Raw genomic sequence first — 22,320 nt, 5'->3', positions numbered from 1 at the left:
AATCGGGCTGGAGGGAAATTGGGTCATAAAGGTGTCGCTAAGTGGTAGAAGTGAATCTAGCCCAATGTGACCAGACAAGGAGGTCTTCTACTGGCACATGGGTATGGTAACCTCCACGTGCAGCGCCCTAACTGCCACACGCATGTGCCAGTAGCTCACGCGACCCCTGACATTGCTGGTCCGTGCACGTGGCTGTGCGAACATACCTACAACAACTGGAGCAAAAAGCAAAAGAGGCTGCACTGAATTTATGAAGGGAAATGGGAATTTAATTGAAAATTTGATATACGTATTACGTAGTTGATCACTGAAGTATCCTATTTCGCACGTAAACGCAGCAGGGCTTAAATCCATCCCCGCAGACTGTTCTCTGGCGACCCGCCCCTCCTACTCAGTCTCATACAATTTTTTTTTTTTTTTCGATTTTCCAGCGCGGTCTACCCTCCTCTGACGCAACTTCCCATTTCCGGCAAGGCGGGACCCATTCGAGGAAGAGAGGTTGAATGAGAGGGGGATGGTCACCGAAGAAGAAAAGCTTCGGGATTGGTGGTGGGCAATCTCAGGTATCAGTTTGACGGTGAGGGGGAGGGGGTTTTCAGGGGGAGGTGTTGGCTCGGGGACCGGGAGGAATGGGGGGAGACAAGTTAGACCGGGGAAAGTGGAAGAGGGAGAGATGGCAGTCCATGGGGCGCGGAGACCGGTCCTCTGGCTCTGAGGGCGTGTTTAGTAGGGGAAGCTCGACGTGTGAGGGCGGCTGAATGCGTGCGACTTAGTATCTCTAAATTTTACGGAGGTACCGAAGATGAGCCGCTCACTGTAAACCGTCACGCATCTGCAGCCCGCTAGGTCTTCTTTTTCTCACCCTTTTTGTCTTCTAACTTATTAAATATGTTCTGTAATTCGTTTCATTTCCTCTAGGGGTGCCACCGGCGTCCGAATGGTTGCACCGGGAAGGATGAGTCTTGAGCTCTTCTCTGTCCGTAGTGGTTTCTTTGCAGCGAAGCAAAGTTATATTCGTAGTAGGTGCATGTAAGCGCCTTTGGAGGGAAGACATTGAGTTAAGGAAAACAATATGCAGTAAATCAGAATGAGGAGACAAGGTAGCCCCCTTTTTAAAACTCTTTCAAATTTGTATTTTAGGTGACAACAAATAATGCTTTCATCCAGATTTTTTAAACTGACAGCTTTGATGTCTTTTTTTTTTTTTTTTTCTAGTAGTAGTAGTTATCTTTTCTTTACATATTATTTGTATGTAGGTGGGGGTGGTTAACAAAGAGTGTAAAAAAACCCAAAACTAGCACTGATATTCTTCAGTAATGAATTAACTAGGAGCTACAGTAGAATTTAGAGATTACACACCACTATTAAGTAATGGCGTGAAAGTATAGTCCGAGTGAAAATCTCGCTTGCATTTTGGGCAACTCACTTACACCCCCCCACCCTTTTTTTTTTTTTTTTTACACAATCGTGAAACAGATTTTTAGTGCTGGCCAGCGCATTGAATGCTCTGTGCTGCTCCTGACACTCATAGGTGCTAAAAACGCTTTCACAGTTTTATAAAAGGTGTGTGTGTTAATCCTCTGTCTCTCAGGTTCGAAGAGGCGCTGAAAGGTTCTCAGCCCAGTCAACCAACTTCCATTCTGAGCATTATTTTGCTGCTGTAGCTGAAAATACTGTAGTGTTATCTTATTTCGTTAAGTGCCAGTTTGCAGAAATGAAATTCTATATTTTGACATTGTTACAGATCATTATTTGAACCATATCCACGTCATTCTTTTCTTGGTTGGGATGACACATTTTCAGCACTCCATGGTATAGTCTTGAGTTGTTAGATCTTGAAGATGGGTAATATATTACTGAAAGACTGAGCTAAATTCCATTGCATTATCTGTTAATCGCTTTGGTAATTTTGTAGTATGGGAATTATGGCACTCTTAACCAAGATATTTCACACATATTGGAAATATATAGTAAGCCCCCTTTCATCAAGCTGCATTACAGTTTTTTTAATCCAGTAAAAGCTCCAATGCGCATAGGAATTCTATGAGGGTTGGAGTTTTTACTGCAGCGGCTGGTGATAACCCTAACGTGGCTTGATAAAAGGGGGCCTTAATTTTGCTGTAATTAAGGAAGATTCCTGTATGCAAAAATAATTATTAAATTTTCATTCAAAACAGGGTGGAAACTTCGCACTATTAAAAAATTCTTTGATGAAAAGTCCTTCCGTTTACTAGTACAATCATCCATCTTAAGCACCCTAGATTACTGTAACATCATATACCTAGGAGCTTATAAAAAGAACCTCAACAAGCTGAGATTAATTCAGAACACCGCGATCCGACTAATCCACGGTTTAAAAAAATGGGAACACATTTCCCCTTACTATCAGAAACTCCACTGGTTACCCGCAGAATCTAGAGTCCTCTTCAAGTTTGCTTGTTTTTGCTACAAAGCTGTCTTTGGGATTCTTCCAGCTTACCTAATCTCCCAGTTCCCCCCCCAACGAGTCCAACAAGAGCACTCGCAGAACAAACCTATTTAATTACCCCTCCTTGAAATCTTACCAATACAAAAAGTTTCTAGATAGAATGTTATCATTCCAGGCAGCTAGGCTGAACACATGGCTTGGAAAGCCCATACTTGAGGCCACTACATATGCAGACTTTAGAAATTCCCTGAAAACTCGACTATTTAACAAATTCTAAATTCCCATACCCAACTCTTCCTCGCCATGACCCTTCCACCTCGCCCCCTAATTCCAAGGCCCGAAACTAATTATACTTTCCACCTTGAATCTCATGTACTGACATAATGTATCTTTATTGTAACCCACCTGCACCCCATGTACTGACAAAACGTATCTTTAGAGTAACCCACCTGTATCCCTTACACTGACAAAATGCACCTTGATAGTAAACCACTTGTATTGTAACCCACTTGCATCCCATGTACTGACAAAATGAATCTTTAATGTAACCCACTTGCATCCCATGTCTGACTAAACGCATCTTTATTGTAAACCGTTTCTACCTCATATTCTGTCAAATGTATCTTTATTGTAAACTGCTTCGAACTTCACGGTATAGCGGTATATAAGAAATAAATTATTATTATTATAAATCACTAGTCAAAAAGACTTGATTTAAATTTTGGTTTTCTACAAAAAGACTCATTCTTATTGGTATAACCTTAATTGTAACACCTTTACAAAAGCACATCTATTGATTAGGGTTTAATAATGTATTGATTATGGTTTAATAATGTCTCTTGAAACCAATCTAGGTAACGCAAACTTTGTATTGTAACACCTTTACAGAAGCTCATATAAATTGCTCTAAATTGACTCCCCCCAGTCATTAGCAGCGATATGTTTCTTTACACTTCCCCTTCCGAATCTGCGGTTTCAGCATCCGCGGATTAGGTTATTTGCGATTGTAAAACAAAAAAAAAAACATTTTAATTTTTCTGGCTATTTTAAGCCCTGGTGGTCTAGCGGGAGCTCAAGGCAGCCATTTCCTATGAGCGATCTGTATGGGGCAGGAGCATGGGAAGATCGCTCCTGCCCCAAAAACCCACTAGAACTCCAGATAAGGCTTAACGGGGGGCTTACAGGGCTTACAATAGCCGGGGGGGAAGCAGGGGTTTGGGGCAGAAGCGTCCCAAATATTATTCTCTGTTTTTTCTTAATATTCACGGGCCGGCTCTGCCCCTAACCCCCGTGGATACGGAGGGAGAAGTGTACTCTATTTGTATTTATAGACCACTCTTCACTACAACATCATAGCAGTTTACAAAATTGTAAAACAAAAAGAAAAGAAACCCCATCATTGTAAGAAAAGTAAAAGATGAAGGACTTAAAATAAACAATATTTATAACCAGATGAAGGTTTCATTTTTTTAAAAAAATAACTTGGGGGGGAGTGTTAAGTACTTATATATCAATTGATTGTTTGGAGTGCTGTCTATTATATTATTTGCTTGTTAACCTGTTGCACTATTTATTGGATTTCAAAAATGAATTTAATAAAAAACAACTTTTCAGATTAGTTTTACAGTTAGTATAATCAAATCAGCAATTTTTTTATACATTAGAAATACATAGCACACCTTGCAATAATATCATAAATATTTATCTCCAGTTTAATCATTCATATTTGGACAACTTTTCTGCTGTATTTTTTATTATTATTTATTTATAAGATTTTCACATTATTATCAAGCATATCATCTTGTACAGAAAGTGTAATCAAGAAAACATAATCATTCATATTTGGATAACTTTTCTGCTGTATTTTATTGAAAGAAGAAAAATAATAATTACCTTAATAACAATTTAAATAGTTTTAGTTAAAGCATTGATATTATAGCATATGTATTCTTGTATTTACATAAACACCTGCTTACTGATGTGGTTAATCAAAATAGCCTAAGGGGCTCATAATCAAAAACCAAATACGTCTACAATCCCGCATAAATCGGTACTTGGACGATCTAAAAGACAAGTCGTCCAACTGCCGATAATTGAAACGGGTTTTAGACGTATCTAAAAACAGCTTAAGCCTTTTCAGTGTTGCTGTACGCCCAGAGCTGAAAGGGATGTTTTAGGAGAAGCGGTGAGGGTGGGATTTGGGTGGAATGCGGGCCAACCTAGACTGAGTCATATTGTAATTATAACCGAAAGTTTAACCAGACTGTCTAGACTAGACGGAGCTTATATGTAGTGATTTAGGCCATCTATAAACAGGTCTAAGTGGCAAAAGGGTATCCAGAGTGACCAAATAACCACTGAATGGACAAAGTACAGACCTCCCCAATGATCACTGCTCCCCCCTCACTGCCATAAAAATTGGAATAAAAATATATATTTCCTTAGCAAAGCAGCAGATGAATCCAGAGACTAGTGGGAATAGCTCACATCGACCAGCAGGTGGAGATAGAGAAACTGATTAACGGTTGGCCTTATAGCCTGGTGTTCTTCCTATTGATTCAGTTTTGCTCTATCTCCCAGCAGGGGTGGAGCTAATTCTCTAGCTCCTGGATTCTGGCTGTACCGAGTAAATTGGTGTTCATTTCTATTCCTCTGTTGAGACTAGCTCTCTTCAGCAGGACAGGGGTGCCAGGCTGAGCGGTGCCGGCTTTGGGAGCTACACCTGGTCCCTCCCAGGTCCCTTCTCCACCCTCCCCTCCGGTTGATTGAGGGGTTTCCTTGGACTCTGCGGGGTTTTTTCTTCATTCCAGTAAAAAAAAAAAAAGAAATCCTGCCTGTGCTGAGCCGTACCGTTTTTTGAGTCGGCTTTCAGTGCGATTACCAGCTATATCCTGGCTTCCGGTGGGGCGGTCTGAGAGTGTGGGGTAAGTTGATTTCTGCTTCCTATTTGGTCTTTCGTTGTATTTTGTTCGTTACCGTGTGACGGTTTAGTTTGGTGGGCGGCGTCGCCGGTCGGCGGCTTCTCCGCGTGAAAAAAAAAAAAAAAGAAAGAGTTTGTTTGCCGGAACGAGTAATGGCGGCAGAATCTAGTCAGCGGTGCTCGCGCTGTGGGAAGCGCAGAACACTGTCGGGCTTCTGCTCTGCCAGTTGTTCGGATTCACCGGCAGAAGATTCGTTTTTGCAGACATGTGATGTAGCCATTTCCCGGGTTAGGGAGGCACGGTCGACGTCCCCTGCTCTCGAGGTTGACTCGGTCTTGCTGCAGGGCTCTTCCACGGCTGAGGGGAGTTCGGCGGCGGTCGGGAGCACTAGGAGAAGCTGCGGCTCCGTCCTCAGGCGCAGATCAGGTCGGTTCAGCGGCTCTTGGGCTGGGCTCGTTCTCACCTGAATTTATTATGCTGTCGCACCGGGCTTTCATGTTGCAGAGCTCTCAGCCTGCGCAGCCGGTGCCTGTGAACTGTCCGTTCCTTCCAGTGCCTTCTACCCTTACTATTTTAAATTGTAATAATGCGGGGGCGACTGCAAGTAAGGTTGTGTCCCCAGGTCAGTCGCAGGTAGCGAAAAAACGCAGACTTGCGACCGCGGACGCTGAGGATACGTTTCCAGTATCCCCTTTTTCTCTTCCTGAATCGTTAGAGGAAGGGGAGGTATTGGATTGGGAAGCGGAGGATCCCCCGGGTAGGGAAGTGGATGACCCTTCCGCTCTCCGTCTTTTTCATAGAGAGGAATTTCCTTCCTTAATTTCAAAAGCATTGCAGGGTTTAAACATCTCACAAAAGGATGCTAAGGTGTCAGGTAACCCTCTTATGGCAGGTACACGTAGGCCGCCTAAGTCCTTTCCGGTGCATGAAGCCATGCAGGAGCTTATCTCGGCGCAATGGGACACGCCGGAGGCCAGTCTGAGGGTGGCTAAGGCCATGCGGCTCTTGTATCCGGTTGACCCGACCGAACTCGAGAAGTTTAGGTTGCCTAGGGTGGACGCTCTGGTGGCTGCGGTTACTAAAAAGACTACCTTGCCGGTGGAGGGGGGGGTTACGCTGAAGGATGCTCAGGATAGGAAGATTGAATCTTCTATGAAAATGTCCTTTGAAGTGGCTGCTGTTACCTTACAGGCCGCGATTTGCAGCTCTTATGCGGCGCGGGCATGTCTGCAGTGGTCTCAAGGGATGGCGGATAATTTGATGGAGTCCGGGGGTTCGGTCCCTTCGGAACTGGCTGATTTGGAGTTGGGTTTGGCTTATTTGGCAGATTCCTTGTATGATATTATTCGGGCTTCTGCAAAACAGATGTCTCTGTTGGTTGTTTCTCGCAGATCTTTATGGCTCCGTCATTGGGCGGCAGATGCGGCGTCCAAGCTTCAGCTTGTGAAACTCCCTTTTAAAGGGGGTTTATTATTTGGGGAAGATTTAGATAGATTGGTGAAGGATTTTGGAGATACCAAAACACAGCGTTTACCGGAAGATAGGCCTAGGCCCCCGGTGAAGTCCTCGTCGTCTAGAACGCGTTTCAGAGATGTTAGGAGGTACAGGTCCGGTAAACCTTTCTTCAGATCCGCATCTGGTTCTTTCTCTTGTTCGAGACCTAGGTTTCAGCAGAAGAGTTCCTTTCGTACGGCGAAACCTCCTTCAGGTCAGCTAGCCCGTGCCCCGGCAAGTCGCACTCCACTATGACGGGGTCTTGGCTCCCTCCGCCTTTCCCTTAGGGGGACGGCTGTCGGAGTTTTTGGCGGAGTGGGCCAAAATCACGTCAGATCAGTGGGTGTTGAAAATTATTCAAGAAGGGTACAAGTTAGAGTTCGCCTCTCCTGTCGCCGATTCTTTCTTGGTGTCCCCGTGCAGTGGGGCGGCCAAGGGGGACTCAGTTCGCATAACTCTTCAGGTGCTTCTGGATCTGGGGGCAGTGGTGCCGGTGCCACCGGAAGAGGTAGGCCGCGGCATTTATTCTCTTTACTTCATTGTTCCCAAAAAGGGAGGGTCATTCAGGCCGGTGCTGGATCTCAAAGGTGTCAACAAATTTCTCAGTGTTCGCCATTTCCGTATGGAGACGGTTCACTCGGTGATTGCGGCAGTAAGGCCGGGAGAGTTCCTCACGTCCCTCGATCTCAAGGAGGCGTACCTCCATATTCCAATCTGGCCTCCGCATCAACGATTTCTGCGGTTTGCGATCCTCGGCCAGCATTATCAATTTTGGGCAATGCCCTTTGGCCTGGCAACGGCTCCCCGCACCTTTTCAAAGGTGATGGTGGTGGTGGCAGCTTTTCTGCGCAAGGAAGGAATTCGGGTACACCCTTACTTAGATGACTGGTTGATCCGAGCCTCTTCCGAGCAGGAGAGTTTGTCGGTGACTCAGAGAGTAATCTCTCTCCTTCAGTCGTTGGGGTGGATCGTCAACTTTCCCAAGAGTTCTCTATCCCTGTCCCAGTCTTTGGTGCATCTGGGGGGGGTCAGATTCGATACTTGTCTGGGGAAGGTGTTTCTACCCCGAGACCGGGGAGAGAAGTTGCGGTCTCAGATTCGGCTTCTTCTCGGGTCGCCCAGACCTCGGATTTGGGATTATGTACAGGTTCTGGGCTCGATGGTGGCAACTCTGGAGGTGGTTCCCTGGGCTCGGTTCCACATGAGGCCCTTACAGCAGTCTCTTCTGTCGCTTTGGTCCCCGGCATCTCTGGACTACAATATGCGTCTCCAGTGGAGTCCTCGGGCGGCTCGCAGCATGCAGTGGTGGCTGAACGAGTTCCATCTTTTCCGGGGCTTGCCGTTAGCTACGCCGGAATGGGTCGTGATTACGACGGATGCAAGTCTTCTGGGCTGGGGGGCCCAGTGCCTGCAAGCTTCAGTGCAGGGGGTGTGGTCCTCGGAGGAGGCCCAGTGGTCAATCAATTTGCTGGAGTTGAGAGCTATCAGGCTTGCGCTTCGGGCATTTCAGTCCCTAATTCAGGACCATCCGACCAGGGTCTTTTCGGACAGTGTCACGGCGGTGGCTTATATCAATCGTCAGGGGGGTACCCGGAGTCCTCAGTTGGCCAAGGAAGCAATGATGCTGTTTCGGTGGGCGGAGATGCATGTTCCGCTTCTGTCAGCAGTACACATTGCGGGTCACGAAAACGTTCAAGCGGACTTCCTCAGCAGAAATCTGCTCGATCCAGGCGAATGGGAGCTGTCTGCTCGCGCTTTCGATCGACTGGTCCTTCGGTGGGGTCTGCCAGAGATGGATCTCATGGCCTCATCCCGCAATGCAAAGCTGCCTCGGTTCTTCAGCAGACGCAAGGAGAGGGGCTCGGAGGGGGTAGACGCGTTAGCTCTCCCGTGGCCTCCAAATTCCCTTCTGTATGTGTTTCTGCCTTGGCCAATGATAGGTCGAGTGTTACAACGCATCTCTCTATTTCAGGGCAGGGTGATCCTGGTGGCTCCGGATTGGCCGCGTCGGCCATGGTACGCGGATCTGATTCAGCTCTCAGCAGGCGATCGTTTAACGTTCCAGGTGACTCCGGACTTACTGACTCAGGGTCCAATCTCCATGGAAAATCCGGCCCAGTTTGGTCTTACGGCCTGGCTATTGAACGGTCGCGGCTGAGAAAGAGGGGCTATTCGGACCAGGTGATTGCCACTCTGCTTCAAGCTAAGAAGATTTCTACTTCTACCTCCTATGCGAGAATCTGGAGAAGTTTTGAGTCCTGGTGCGGACGGCAGGGAATTGCGCCCTTCCGGGATCTCTGTCGGCCATTCTTTCTTTTCTGCAGGAGGGCGTATCGAAAGGGTTAGCCTATAACTCTCTGAAGGTTCAGGTGGCGGCCATTGCCTGTTACAGGGGCCGGGTGTCTCGCTCGACGCTCGCTTCATAGCCTGACGTAGTCCGTTTCCTCAAGGGGGTTCAGCATTTCCGCCCTCCGGTAAAGCGAACCTGTCCAACGTGGAATCTTAAACTTGTCCTTGGGAGGTTGCAAGTGGCTCCTTTTGAGCCTCTGTCTGCGGCGACTCTGAAAGATGTCACGTTGAAAACTGTGTTTTTGGTGGCTATAGCTTCTGCAAGACGAGTGTCGGAACTGCAGGCGCTTTCTTGCAGAGAACCCTTTTTACGTTTTTCGGAGGCGGGAGTGTCGGTGCGGGCAGTGCCTTCTTTCCTTCCTAAAGTGATTTCTTCATTCCATGTAAACCAGAGTTTATTCCTCCCGTCCTTTCGGAAGGAGGATTGGGGAAAACGATTCTCGTCATTGCGTCTACTGGATGTACGCCGGATGGTTCTACATTATTTGGGGGTGACTAACGACTTTCGGCGGTCGGATCATCTCTTCGTGTTATTCGCGGGCAAAAACAAGGGTATGGCTGCGTCTAAAGCGTCCATTGCTCGTTGGGTCAAAGAAACGATTGCTTCGGCGTATTTGTTGACGGGGAAGCAGGTACTGGAGCACCTTCGTGCTCATTCGACTCGAGCATTGGCTACATCTTGGGTAGAGTCCGGTGGTATGTCTTTGGAGGAAATTTGCCGGGTGGCTACGTGGTCGTCTGGAAATACCTTTTCGAAGCATTACCGTTTGGACGTTGCTGCCCGTGCGGAGGCAAGTTTTGGCGCTTCAGTGCTTGCAGAGGCGGCATTGGCTTCCCACCCAGTTTGAGTTGGCTTTGCTACATCCCACTTGTCTCTGGATTCATCTGCTGCTTTGCTAAGGAAGGTAAAATTATGTCTTACCTGTTAATTTTCTTTCCTTTAGAAGCAGCAGATGAATCCAGAGCCCCACCTCAGTGGACTTTTTGTCGGTGTGTTAGTTTGAATTATTCAGTTGGGGTATTGTTGGTAATTGTATTCTTGCATTTCTGATTTGCACATTGACTACTGGAATGAAGTTTTGTGGATGCTCATTCACCTTTCTCGGGATGCTTGGGCAAGAGGCATAACTGAATCAACAGGAAGAACACCAGGCTATAAGGCCAACCGTTAATCAGTTTCTCTATCTCCACCTGCTGGTCGATGTGAGCTATTCCCACTAGTTTCTGGATTCATCTGCTGCTTCTAAAGGAAAGAAAATTAACAGGTAAGACATAATTTTACCATCTACCTCCAGAACATTAGCACCTGGCTTAGGAAAGCCTAGTAGAGCTGCACAGAGGTGTCTTAAGTGGTTTGGGGGTGGGGGGTGGGCTAGTGAACCATAGCGAGGAGGACCCAGGCCCATAAACCACTCTAACCACTGCATTTATGGTGAAACGTGCACCCACCAAAACCCTTTTATACTGCCATATAGGTGGCACCTGCAGCCATGAGGGCTATTGGGGTGGTAGACAGGTGGGTCTGGTAGATTTTTTGGGGGGGATCACCATGACCTGCAAGGAAGTTGTGGTGAGATTGTGGCACCCTTTTTGTGAAGTTCACAGCAGTGCCCTGTAAGGTGCCTCACTACTCTGTTGCCATGTCTAGGTGGCCAGTCCATCATTTTGCTGACCCCGCCCATGTCCAAAAGGTCTTGTTCTAGGTGTTTTTGACCTGGACGATTTTTTTGGACGAGAATGGGGTTAATGATAGACGACTTAACGGTCTGGGCGATCAAACGACTGGTTGTACAAATAGACTATTTTCGAAAAAAAATAATTTTGGATGTATTTTTCTAGAATGGACTTTGGGCGACTAGCAACTTGGGCCCAAAACAGACTTAGACATGTTTTTTTATTATGTTCCTCCACGGTTTTTTGTTTTGTTTTTTTAAGATAGCCAAGTCCATACATGAAAAACTGAAAATACTGTCTTCTGTAGCTCATTTATATTCTTTATTTATAATCTGTGTGACTTTTTAAACACCATTGACAAACATTTATTTCTTGAATGGTTCCCCCTTAGCTCTGAAAAGTAGAAAATGACATGGGGAAAAATTTGCCTCACTCCATGGGATCTCCATCCTTGTCCCCGTGAGTTCTGTGAAACATTTATGTTGGCCAAATCTTCAAGAAAGTCTTTTAGTTCAAGCAAATGCTTTATAAACAAATATGTGCTTCCCAGCGTGTTACTTGATCCAAAATGGCTCATTTTCTAGCATGTCTCTGTAGAATAGCATGTTTTAAGGGACTAGCTGCAACATCTACTTGCTTCAACTTTTCAATAAGCATAGCTACATGATAATCTTTCAATCCATCTCTTATTGCTAGTTGCAGTATATGTACAGCACAATGCATATGTTGAATTGTAATTAACTTACTGTTGATGCTTCTTCAACAATATTATCTAAAGCTTGAGATTCACTGCTTCCATCTACAGTGGTACCTTAGATTGCAAGCATAATTCGTTCCAGAAGCATGCTTGTAATCCAAAGTGCTCGTATATCAAAGCAAAGTTTCCTATAGGCCATAATTGCAACTCAGATGATTCGTTCCACTGACTTAATAGGTACATCTCTCCGATCCCTGACCCATATCCCTTTTTCTGTCTTCCACTTTGACACCCCACCCCAGGGTCTGGCTTTGCTGCTCCCCGAGGCCATTGGTGCTGCTCCCTCCTTTCATGACCGATATTGCCTTCTCCCCCCACTGACCGGCCCTGTGCTTACTCGTGCGCCGCTGCTGAAAGTGCCTGCCACTGGTTCTCTGCTGTGCTGCTGTGGGGTCTTGAGCAACTGCGCAGGCTCAAGGCCTTCTGGCTCTCACCCTTTCTGAGATTCTCATGAGCAGCAAAGCCGGTTCCCAAGGATGGGAGCTCGCAAATCGAGTCTACACTTGGTTTGCGAGTTATAGTTTGCTCGAGTGTTTTGCTCATCTTGCAAAACATTCGCAAACCGTGTTACTTGCAAACAGAGGTTTGTAGATCATTTGCAGGAATGGTATCTTCATCTTCTAATGCTTGTATGGTTTCTTCATCAACAAACTTAACATATTTGAAGCATTATCTGTTCCATTTTAATTTCAAAATTTTCTCAAACACATTCCACTAACTTCAGAAGATATTCACTGGTATGATTTGCCTAGGTGTCCTTTACTTCTAATTAGTTATCACACTATTGCTTTCATCAACAAATCTAACATTAATAGCAAAATAATTGACTCTGTGACATGTGTATGTAACCATTTCAATAAAGACAAAGGGTCCTTTCAAACTTTTTTGAAGTTCTTTGTTCATTTTTACATTTAGCCTTTTCAATTATTCTCCATATACAGTAAACCTTGGTTTGCAAACATAATTCGTTTCAGAAGCATGCTTGTAATCCAAAGCACTCGTATATCAAAACAAATTTTCCCACAGGAAATAATGGAAACTCAGAGGATTCGTTCCACAATCCAAAAACTTTAATACAAAATACGATACGTACTTGTATTGCAAGACCTCGCTCATTTAGAACAGTCACTACACTCCATCGGCTCAGTTGTGATGTGTGTATACTGTATGTACTTGCAAGACATTGCTTTTTATATCAAGTTTTGCTTGTCTTGCAAAACACTTGCAAACCAAGTTACTTGCAATCCAAGGTTTTACTGTACTTCCTATTTCCAGAGAAACTCCAAGTTTTCTAGCCATTTCTCCCACTAAACTTAAAAAGGGTAGTTGTGAAAAAAGGATAGGGGTACACTATTCTTCACTGTCATTTCTTTTTTTAAACTTTTTAGAGCGTGTATGGTTGAGCAGACTGGATGGACCATTTGGGTTTTTATCTGCCATCATTTACTATGTTATACAGGGGTATAGATACCTTCTTTTTCCTACTGGCCATACCTCTTATTATGCACCCTAGCATCTTTCTAGTTTTTGCCCGTCACCTTTTCAACCTGTTTGGAGCTCTTCTAGATACTGTGTAACTCAGAGCATTTCTTCCCCAGCAGCGTCAGGATGCTCTCGTATAACTTTGCCAACAAGTGTCCACCCTTACTTCACTCTCAGTGAGACACATGTTGGTTCTCCTAGGTCACATGGTCCTAGGAAGCCTGCCTTCTGTGAGAGAACTTCCTCAGCAGACAGACTTTGGATCCAGGCAAGTGGGCTGTCCTCAGCGGCATTCTGATCCATAGTGCGGCACTGGAGTCAGCCCCACTTTGATCTCATGGCCATGGCAAAGAACAAGAAAGTGGATCATTTCTTCAGTCAAAGGTCCGAACCAGGAAGTTAGGGTCTCAATACTCTAGCATGGCCTTGGGAGCTTCTCCTGTATGTCTTTCCTCCCTGGCCCATGATCGGCCAGGTTATTCGGCAGATTGCAGTCCATCCAGGCTGCGTCATTCTGGTGGTCTCGCAGGCCGTGGTACGCAGATCTGATTCATCTTTGCAAGGGTCGCGACCTTCAGCTGAGCACTCATCCGGACCTTCTTACACAGGATCCAGTCTGCATGGAGGACCCGGGATGCTTTGCTCTTATGGCATGGCTCTTGAGCATGCAGCCTTAGAACACACAGGCTATTCTGATGTGGTTATTGATACTCTTCTCAAGTCTAAGAAGTCGTCTACAGTTTCTGCTTTCCCTAAGGCATGGATGGCTTTCTAACATTGGTGCACTCAGGACCAGGTAGAGCCTTATTTGGCTCTGATCTCGGTGATTCTCGCCTTTCTTCAGACTGGTCTTGATAAAAGCCTCACTCACTCTGGTATTTCTTCGGGTCCATATGGCCGGACTCTCTTGTTTTAGAGCCCAGGATCACCGTTCCTCTTTGATCTCATCCTGATGTCACTAGATTTCTGAAGGGGGCTCTTTGCATCAGACCGCTGGTTAAACTTCCATTCCCTTCCTGGGACCTCAACCTGGTGCTATCTAGCCTCACCAAGGTTCCTTTTGAGCCCTTTCAGGATGCTTCACTAGGGGACTTGGCACTCAAGACCGTGTTTCTGGTCACCATTATCTCAGCAGAGCAGGTCTTGGAACCATTTCCCTGCATTTTAAAGATGTTTTTCCGTACATACGGTTCCTTCCTTCTTGCTGAAGGTCATTTTGGCTTTCCACGTTAATCAGGAAGTATGCTTGCCTGTTTTTGAGCCTATTGGTTCCAGGACACAAGATCCTCTTTTGAAAAAAAAACAATGTGCGCAGTGTGCTTCTTCACTACCTGGAGGTCACTAAAGAAATTTCATCTCTCTAACCATCTGTGATAACTCATTCTGTTGTGTGGCGCACTCTTGCTTCCAAGGCCATGATTTCCAGATGGATCCGTAGGGCCATTTTGTCAGCCTGTATTCTTTCTGGGAAACAGTCTCCCATTTCCGTCAAGGCACATTCTACCAGTAGTGTGGCTTTGTCGTGAGCTGAAGTTAGAGCTGTCTCCTCTGAGGAGATCTGCAGGGCGGCAACATGGTCCTCTCTATACGTCTGCCTTTGGCTCCTCTGTCTTACTGAATGGTGCAGCAAGCCTGCCCTAATTTTATGGGACTGCTTTTGTACTTCCCATCTGTCTAGAACACTGTTTTGTTTTTTGTCTTTGCACTCTCTCCACAACACTACTGGATTCGCTCTCCTGCTGTCTACGCGTTGTTCGTTGTCTAAGTTAAGTTTGCCTGCTCAACTGCTGTTACCAACTTTCTCTTCCGCCGCCACAAAGCGGCGGCGCTGCTGACTCCGCCCTCCCCATTAGCATATCAGTACATGCTCTACTTAACACTTTTCCTTGCGGCGCTCGGCGCGCGCCGAAGGAGCACACCTAAGGAGCAGATCCTGCTCCTTAGTGCGCTCCTTCGTGCACCTCCACTCTATTCTTTGTCTATTTTAATCGTTTATGTTTTTTATTTTTTCTATTAGCCAATCTATTTGGTAATATGTCCATCCCTCAAGCTCATATTCCCGTTTGCTGGGGCCACCGGCCTGGGACAACTATCAGCAAACCATTTAATGTAGTTCCACAGCATGCTAATCTTACCACAATACAGTCAGTTGAGACATCTAATCTACTATGCACTAACCTAACTAAAATCGGACTTATCAACACCAGGTCCCTCAAATCCAAACATCACCTCATCTCTGACATTATTTTAAAAAATAATAATTTGATTTTCTCTTTATCACCGAAACTTGGTTAAGTAAGGGCGAGGAAAGTTACTTGGCCTTTTCTTGTCCCCCTGGCTATACGTATCAATATAATCACCATCTACTAAAAAAAAGCAGGTGGTGTAGCTGTAATTTATCAATCCAGCATTCAGGCTAACTTCAAATTTTCTTCCAATAACAGCAGCTCTTAAGAATATTTGAAGGTCAGATGTAACACTTCCCCTCCCTCAAATTTCTTATTAATTTATATCCCTCCACCAGTTAACATCTCAGCTTTGACTCATCTACAATCCGTTATGTTGGACTTTTGCGTCACTTCAGTTAATCCCGTCATTCTAGATGACTTCAATATTCATTTTGATGATATCAGTAATGCTTCCACATCAGAAATCTTTACATTCTTAAAAGACTTGGATCTTTACCCTTTAATAACCAGCCCCACCCACATTGCCGGCCATACCCTAGATATGGTAATCACCCCAATATCTAAAAAAATAATTTTCAAACTTTAGCTATTACTCCAGTCCCATGGACAGACCACTTCTTAATTTCATTCCAATAATTACATTTTAACTACCAAAGTAACCTAAAATAATTACCACAAGGAACTACAATAAGATTGAAGCTACAGACATCTCTTCTAATTTCCACCTCTCCCTTGAATAATTATCCAGGTCTACTGTAGATGACAAAATTCAAGCATGGAACTAGTCCATTGGCAATCTTCTAAACTCTACTGCACCAGTTGTCACTTTCATGATTTCTCCTCGTAAACAAAAAAATCCATGGTACACTGCAAACCTAAAGCTAATAAAAAAACAACTACGTTCCCTTGAACGGAAATGGAGGCACAATAAAACTCTAGTCAATCTTAATAAATTCAAAGAGCATGTAGCATATTACAGATTTGAAATCAATAGAACTAAAAAAGAATATTATACCAAACAAATCAAGAAAGCTAAAAACTCTTCCACTTTATACACAATGTTACACCTTTTCTATATTAATTGTAGTTCTTCCCCACTATCCTATTGTTTGAAGTAGGTCCGTACATTTTATCAGAGTTTTTACTTAGATTTTGATGTTATTTAGTATCCCGTGTTCTTAAATGTTTTTATGTAATTTTATATTGTAAACCGCTTAGAAACCTGAATAAACGGTTTAAAAAATCTTTTAATAAACTTGGGTAGGCAATTCCGGTCCTCAAGAACCACAGGCAGGTCTGGTTTTTAGGATATCCACAATAAATATGCATGAGATAGATTTACATTTCAAGGAGGCAGTGCATGCAAATCCATTTTGTATATATTCATTGTGGATATCCTGAAAACCTAACCTGCCTGTGGCTCTCAAAGACAGGAATTGCCTACCCCTGGTCTAGAATGTCTCACCTATTACATTAGAAAAAGAGATTATGTACTTACCCTGGTAAGCTCTTTTCCAGTAGATAGGTGAGACATTCTAGACTTCTGCCCTGTCCTTCCCGCGCCTGCCTACTGTCTGTCTGTTTATGCTACTCCAAGTTGTTTCTTGAATGCCTGACGGCCGTTGGGGGCTGAGAAGAATTCTGTATATTCAAAGTCTTAAAGAAAACAAACTGCTTAGTATTGGATGGCTTCTTTTTAAAAAAATAATAGAGAATCCCTGTAGAATATTAATAACTTTATTTTTATATACCGCAATACCACAAACAGTTCAGAGCGGTTTACAGAGGAAGACACTGTATACAGACAGCGATATTACAAAAAACTTACAAAATTACATTAACATGGTAAGATTAATCAAATTTTTCCTGGAAGTGTTTTAGAAGTACATCATGATAGAAATGGAATCAGAGAAATTTGTCAGAGAGATAAGTTTTGATTGACTTGCTAAAAGTTTGGTAAGAAAGAGCATTTGAGTTAAAGTTGGTTAAACATTTATTCCATTTGCCTGCTTGGAATAAAAACGTTCTATCGAGGAAACAACTTTTCCATCTACAGATTTATACAAATCTGTTTGTGAGATGTAATTAAAAAGAAAAGATGTTAGCTGCCTAGAATCATGTTTTGCTGGGTCCATTTCTAGGGTTATTGTATTTTCTAGATTATAATCTTTTATTTAACACAATTTAATTGATTCAAAATATTTACATGCAAGTTATTTTAATACTGAGGCATTTCTTGACACTAGTAATATTATTTTTTTCTTTCTCCAGCATGAATACTAATCTGGCCCAGTGCTAAAGATGACTGAAGAAAATAATATAATTGATAACATATTGGATCTTTAGAGTTCTCCAGACAAAATATAGAATACTGCTTTCCTTTTTAAAGATGTTTAAAATGCTCTTGGAAATGAGGCTCGAAGAAAATCATTTTATTTTTGCTCCTTAACTGATTTATCTTATGTTCAGCAATGCAGCTAAAGAACATGAGGGAAATTTTGCCAAATTTGTGCATTGACCAAGAAGAAGAAAGAAACAGTGTCTTGGTTTCTTCTCCCATACAAGCAAATGAGGATAAAGTGAATCAGCAAAGAAAGCACAGATCGCACAGTTTTTCCCAAGTTGCTGAACCAGAAGGTGGTGAGCCATCACTGATTCTTTGTAAAAACTGCAGCAGCTTGTTTAACCCTTTATCACAGGATTTCCAAAAACACGATCAGCTGAAGCGAACTGAAGAAAAAAATGCATTGCTTTGCAGTAGATGTAGTCTAAGTTTATCTGCATGTTTTTCTAATATGAACGGTGCTATAAATAGTACAAATATAGATGAAAAGGAAAAATATACTTCAGGTAAAATGGAGAAGAAAACAGCAAAAGCAATTACACTAGAAAAATATCACTGTGATAAATGCCGATTTACAGCAAAGGATCATTTGCTATATCAGAAGCATGCCTTATTACATGAAGAAAAAATTAAGTTAATTTGTTCACGTTGTAATGATGTGTCATATACAAAAGGAGCATTTCAGCAACATTTGGTGAAACACACTGGAACCTTTCCATATAAATGTGAATACTGTGAGTATGGTGCTATAAGAAATGACTATATAGTAAAACACACTAGAAGGGTACATGAGGGTACCCATGAAATTCATCATACAGACATCATAAACACATATCAAAGCCAACATATTATAATGCACAAAGAAAAGGCTTCAGAACTTGAATCTACTTTTCAGAAAATAACTAATTGCTCTACAGTCTTATCTTGTCATGATACCCAGAATGAAGCATCAAGTACTGGCTGTTTGAATAGTAATCTAGAATATAATAAATCAGAAGCAGTTAAAGAAAGAAATGTAAAATCTGATATGAATAGGGAAACTTTGCTAAAAGAAGGAGAGGATAGAAATTTGGAAGTTGAACTTATTTCTCCTGTAAACGAACCTTTACTTCCTGAAATGACATTAACAGCAGTTGCTCCCCCTGATCTTGTTATTCCTTCTCATAGTTTTGCCCAATTGGTTGATGTCAAGGTGATGGATGGTAAACGACAGTTGGTTCTGAAACTATTCCCACAGAATGACAGATGCTTTGAACTTGTAAATACAGAAACATGTTGTACTTCTATTTCTGGGCAAATATTACATGAGTTAAATAGTGTTTTTGATGAGCAGAGTGGGCCATTAATTACGAATGCAGCATATAAAGATGTATCTCTGACGTATTGTAGTAGTTTGACACGTAAAGCAGAAGATAGTGCAAATAATTTTTCAGGATTTTGTTTAGATTCTTGTTCAAATAAGAAACTAATAACTACACTTATAAATCATACTGTGGATGAGTCTTTAAAAGACATCGGTTTAAAATCAAGTGTTACAAATGGCTTTTCAGAGACTCAGGACATATACAACAGTGAAATCAAGGGTGGTCATCAGTTTTACATAATGGATAAACAAGGAGAAGGTAGCTCTGATAAAACTACATGTATATCCTTGTTCTCTGTCGACCAGTCCAAGGATGATATAGCACAGATGGCTCCAGACATCAAAAATGGTTACTGTTCTCCACAGGTGGATTTAAAAATAAATAAAGATATCAGCAATGAAGACTCAGTGGATACTATCCACACTTCTTTCCACAATTGTTTGTCTAATGCTAATATGACTAAAGAGCCTGTGGAAATTTTAGCAAAAGAGAGAGACTGTAGTTTCAGTAAAATATCTCATCCAAAGGTGAACAGTAATAATGACTACAGTTCATATCAGTCTCCTGATGATGTGTTCAAATTTCCTGTGGCACATTTAGAAGAGCAATATAAAAAAGTCAACATGAATGTCCAAGAGGGGCCTTATATTTCATCTGTATTTTCTCTTAGCTCTGGTGCTGAAAACATCCCTGAAGGTATAGAATGGAATGAAAACATACCTTGCAAAAAAGAACCAAGAGCATTGTCCAGTGGAAGTGCTTCTGTTACTGACTGTACTATGAAATCTCCATCTGTGCCTCTTGCTAAATCTGTTTATTCTTATGATTCAGATTTGATGAATGATTCAGTCAGTAGTGATGAGCAAATTGATTGCCAACCTTCATTTTTACAGAAAGGAAATTTTACCCAGAAAGATACAAATATTTTATTACATAAGTTGCATCATTCTGATAATTCTTCATCTGATATTAGAAAACATGTTGATGAGCATTTCAATTTGGAAATCAACAGAGATGCTGGTCTTCCTAAACAAAGTATCTGTCCAGTGGTTTGTAAACAGAAGTATAATTCTGAAACTGAGTTATCACCAAATTGTAAGTCATGTTTGCCAAAAACTGAAGAAAATTTGCTTGCTATCAAGCTCAAAATAAGAGAGACCCTGCCTGAAAATTGTGATGGAAATGGGGATATTTTAGACTCAACAGTGTCAAATACTAATAGAAATGTTATTGTGACACACTGTTCTAAGGAAGCACATTCAGATGTAGAACAAAATGAAAATGATCAAAACCAAAGTCTTAATGGAGATAATACAGAATTACATTCACAAGTACCAGAATCGGTTGTGGAGAATGACTCCACAAATCGGTTGGAGTCATGTTTAGTACCAAAAGTGAACGAAATAGCTAATGACCAGTTGCCAACAACAGGTCTGCAAAGTACTGAAAAAGATCAGTTGCCTTTGTCTCTCTCCTTGGAAATTGAACCAAATTCAGTCATGAGACATACTGTATTAGTTAATGAGATTGAGCAAAATACCTTTCATCGGGACCTGAGTATTCAGAATGAGCCCTCTAGAAAAGAGCAATTACATTTTAGCCAAGTACCACCACGGGTCCATGGGGTAAAACCAAAACGTGGATTAGCTAAAAATGTCAATATTAGTAATCCAGTATTTATTCCTAAAGGAACTGTACTAAGAGTGGTGAACTCAAATAGCAATAATACAGTTGAAATGGATAAATCTACTATTTCAGTTCATTCTGTAAATTGTAGTGAAACACTTCTTCCAAGACCTGTTCCATTTACTACATCAGATTTATCGTTGCCTAAGAAGAAAGAATTGTATAAATTCAGAAATCCTAGGAGGTCATTCAACCATATACCAGGTCAAGAGCCTGATCTCAAATTGTCTCACAAAAAGTGCACTACAACATCAGATGGAAAACGTGATGAGCTAAATAAACAGAAGGTTGAGCTTAAAAGGCCAGCATCACCACAGAATAAAATAAAACAAATAAGTTCTGAAGATCGTTTTCAGAAAAAGAAAGTGAAACTTCAGCCTGATAAGGTTGATGTTTGTAATGAGAAGGAAGCTTTAACAAGAGCCAGACGCTTGAGGCTAATGCCAGTTACAATAAGCCAGTTGATAAAATGCCCTCGTCGTAATCAACCTGTTGTTGTATTAAACCATCCTGATGTTGATTCTCTTGAAGTAGTGAATGTAATGAAGGCCATAAGCAAGTACAAAGCAAATGTGCTTAAAGTCTTTTTATCTGAACGAACAATTTATTGCTTGGGAATAAAACAGTATCAAAAAAGACTTATGTACCAGAGTTGGGAGTTTAAGACTCCAGCAAAAGAACTGAAAATGAAACTAAAAAAGGTTCAAAAAAGTAACTGCCGGGAAGTAAGTGGTATAACAGAAGATTCTTTGCAAAGTGTTTTTAAGTGTTGGTTTTGTGGAAGACCATATGAGAACCAGGAAGAATGGATAAGTCACGGACAACGCCATTTGATAGAATCAACAAGAGACTGGGATATTCTTTTCCCATCTGAGACCCATAATTGAGTAGTTGACTGGTTTTTAGTAATGTTTATTTGCCTTTCAGTTGTTTTTAAAAAAAGAGAGATTTATATTTTGTACCCTACTTTTTCAATTTATATACAAAACAGTTCCTGAACTTGGGCAGAGGGAGATATTCTGTAACTATGAACAGGAGTCAAATTAAAAAAAAAAATCACATTCCTCCAAATATATTTAAAACAATATATTCCTGAATTATACCCCCCAAAAACATTGTGTTACATATCCATAAGACACAGCAAAAAGATGCAGTGCATTAATGATCAAGATTAACAGAATTTTCATTTGGTTGATGATATAAAACATTAAGGGCCCCTTTTTTACAAAGCTGCAATAGCACTTCTCCATTAGCAAATGCACCAAAGCCCATAGGAATTCAATGGACTTTGGTGCATTTGCCACAGGAGGTATGCTACTGCAGCTTTATAAAGGAGCCCTAAATTTGCAGTTAAAATATTATGACTAGTATTAAAAACTACATTGTTATTTTGGATATATTGTCGGAAGTCAAGCATTCTAATCCATATAACATAAATTGGAATTTGGATGCTTAATTGACATTATATCTTGCAAATTAAGACATAGATTTTTGACTTGTACGAACATTGTTATCCAAACCTATTTTGAGACTAAGGAAGAAATTGTATTCATTTAAATTCTGTATTTATTTTATGCCAAAGTCTTGCAGGAGTTTTGGGATGCCTTATTTCTTAGAAATTTGAATTATTGA

General features: G+C 42.1%; 1 protein-coding gene across 4 annotated transcripts; it reads left to right on the top strand.

Moving 5' to 3' along the window:
• The first annotated feature begins 441 nt into the window (after nucleotides 1-441).
• Nucleotides 442-21,779, top strand: ZNF518B (zinc finger protein 518B). 4 transcript variants are annotated; one of them, XM_033949125.1, is made up of 3 exons: nucleotides 442-563; nucleotides 919-1,100; nucleotides 17,566-21,779. In XM_033949125.1, exon 3 carries the CDS (start codon nucleotides 17,766-17,768, stop codon nucleotides 21,573-21,575), a length of 3,810 nt encoding a protein of 1,269 aa, XP_033805016.1. In that variant the 5' UTR covers nucleotides 442-563; nucleotides 919-1,100; nucleotides 17,566-17,765; the 3' UTR covers nucleotides 21,576-21,779. The 4 variants fall into 4 exon arrangements, with proteins under 4 accessions (XP_033805016.1, XP_033805036.1, XP_033805046.1 ...); XM_033949135.1 differs by lacking the exon at nucleotides 442-563 and adding an exon at nucleotides 667-793; XM_033949145.1 differs by lacking the exon at nucleotides 919-1,100 and having other exon boundaries at nucleotides 469-563.
• The last annotated feature ends 541 nt before the right edge of the window (nucleotides 21,780-22,320 follow it).

This window comes from Geotrypetes seraphini, chromosome 1 (assembly GCF_902459505.1).
Source record: "Geotrypetes seraphini chromosome 1, aGeoSer1.1, whole genome shotgun sequence".
Classification (NCBI taxonomy): domain Eukaryota; kingdom Metazoa; phylum Chordata; class Amphibia; order Gymnophiona; family Dermophiidae; genus Geotrypetes; species Geotrypetes seraphini.
This window is presented reverse-complemented; position numbering and strand designations above follow the sequence as displayed.

Excerpts from the sequence above, each read along its gene's own strand:
- ZNF518B (XM_033949125.1), top strand. The coding sequence starts at position 17,766 with ATGCAGCTAAAGAACATGAGGGAAATTTTGCCAAATTTGTGCATTGAC.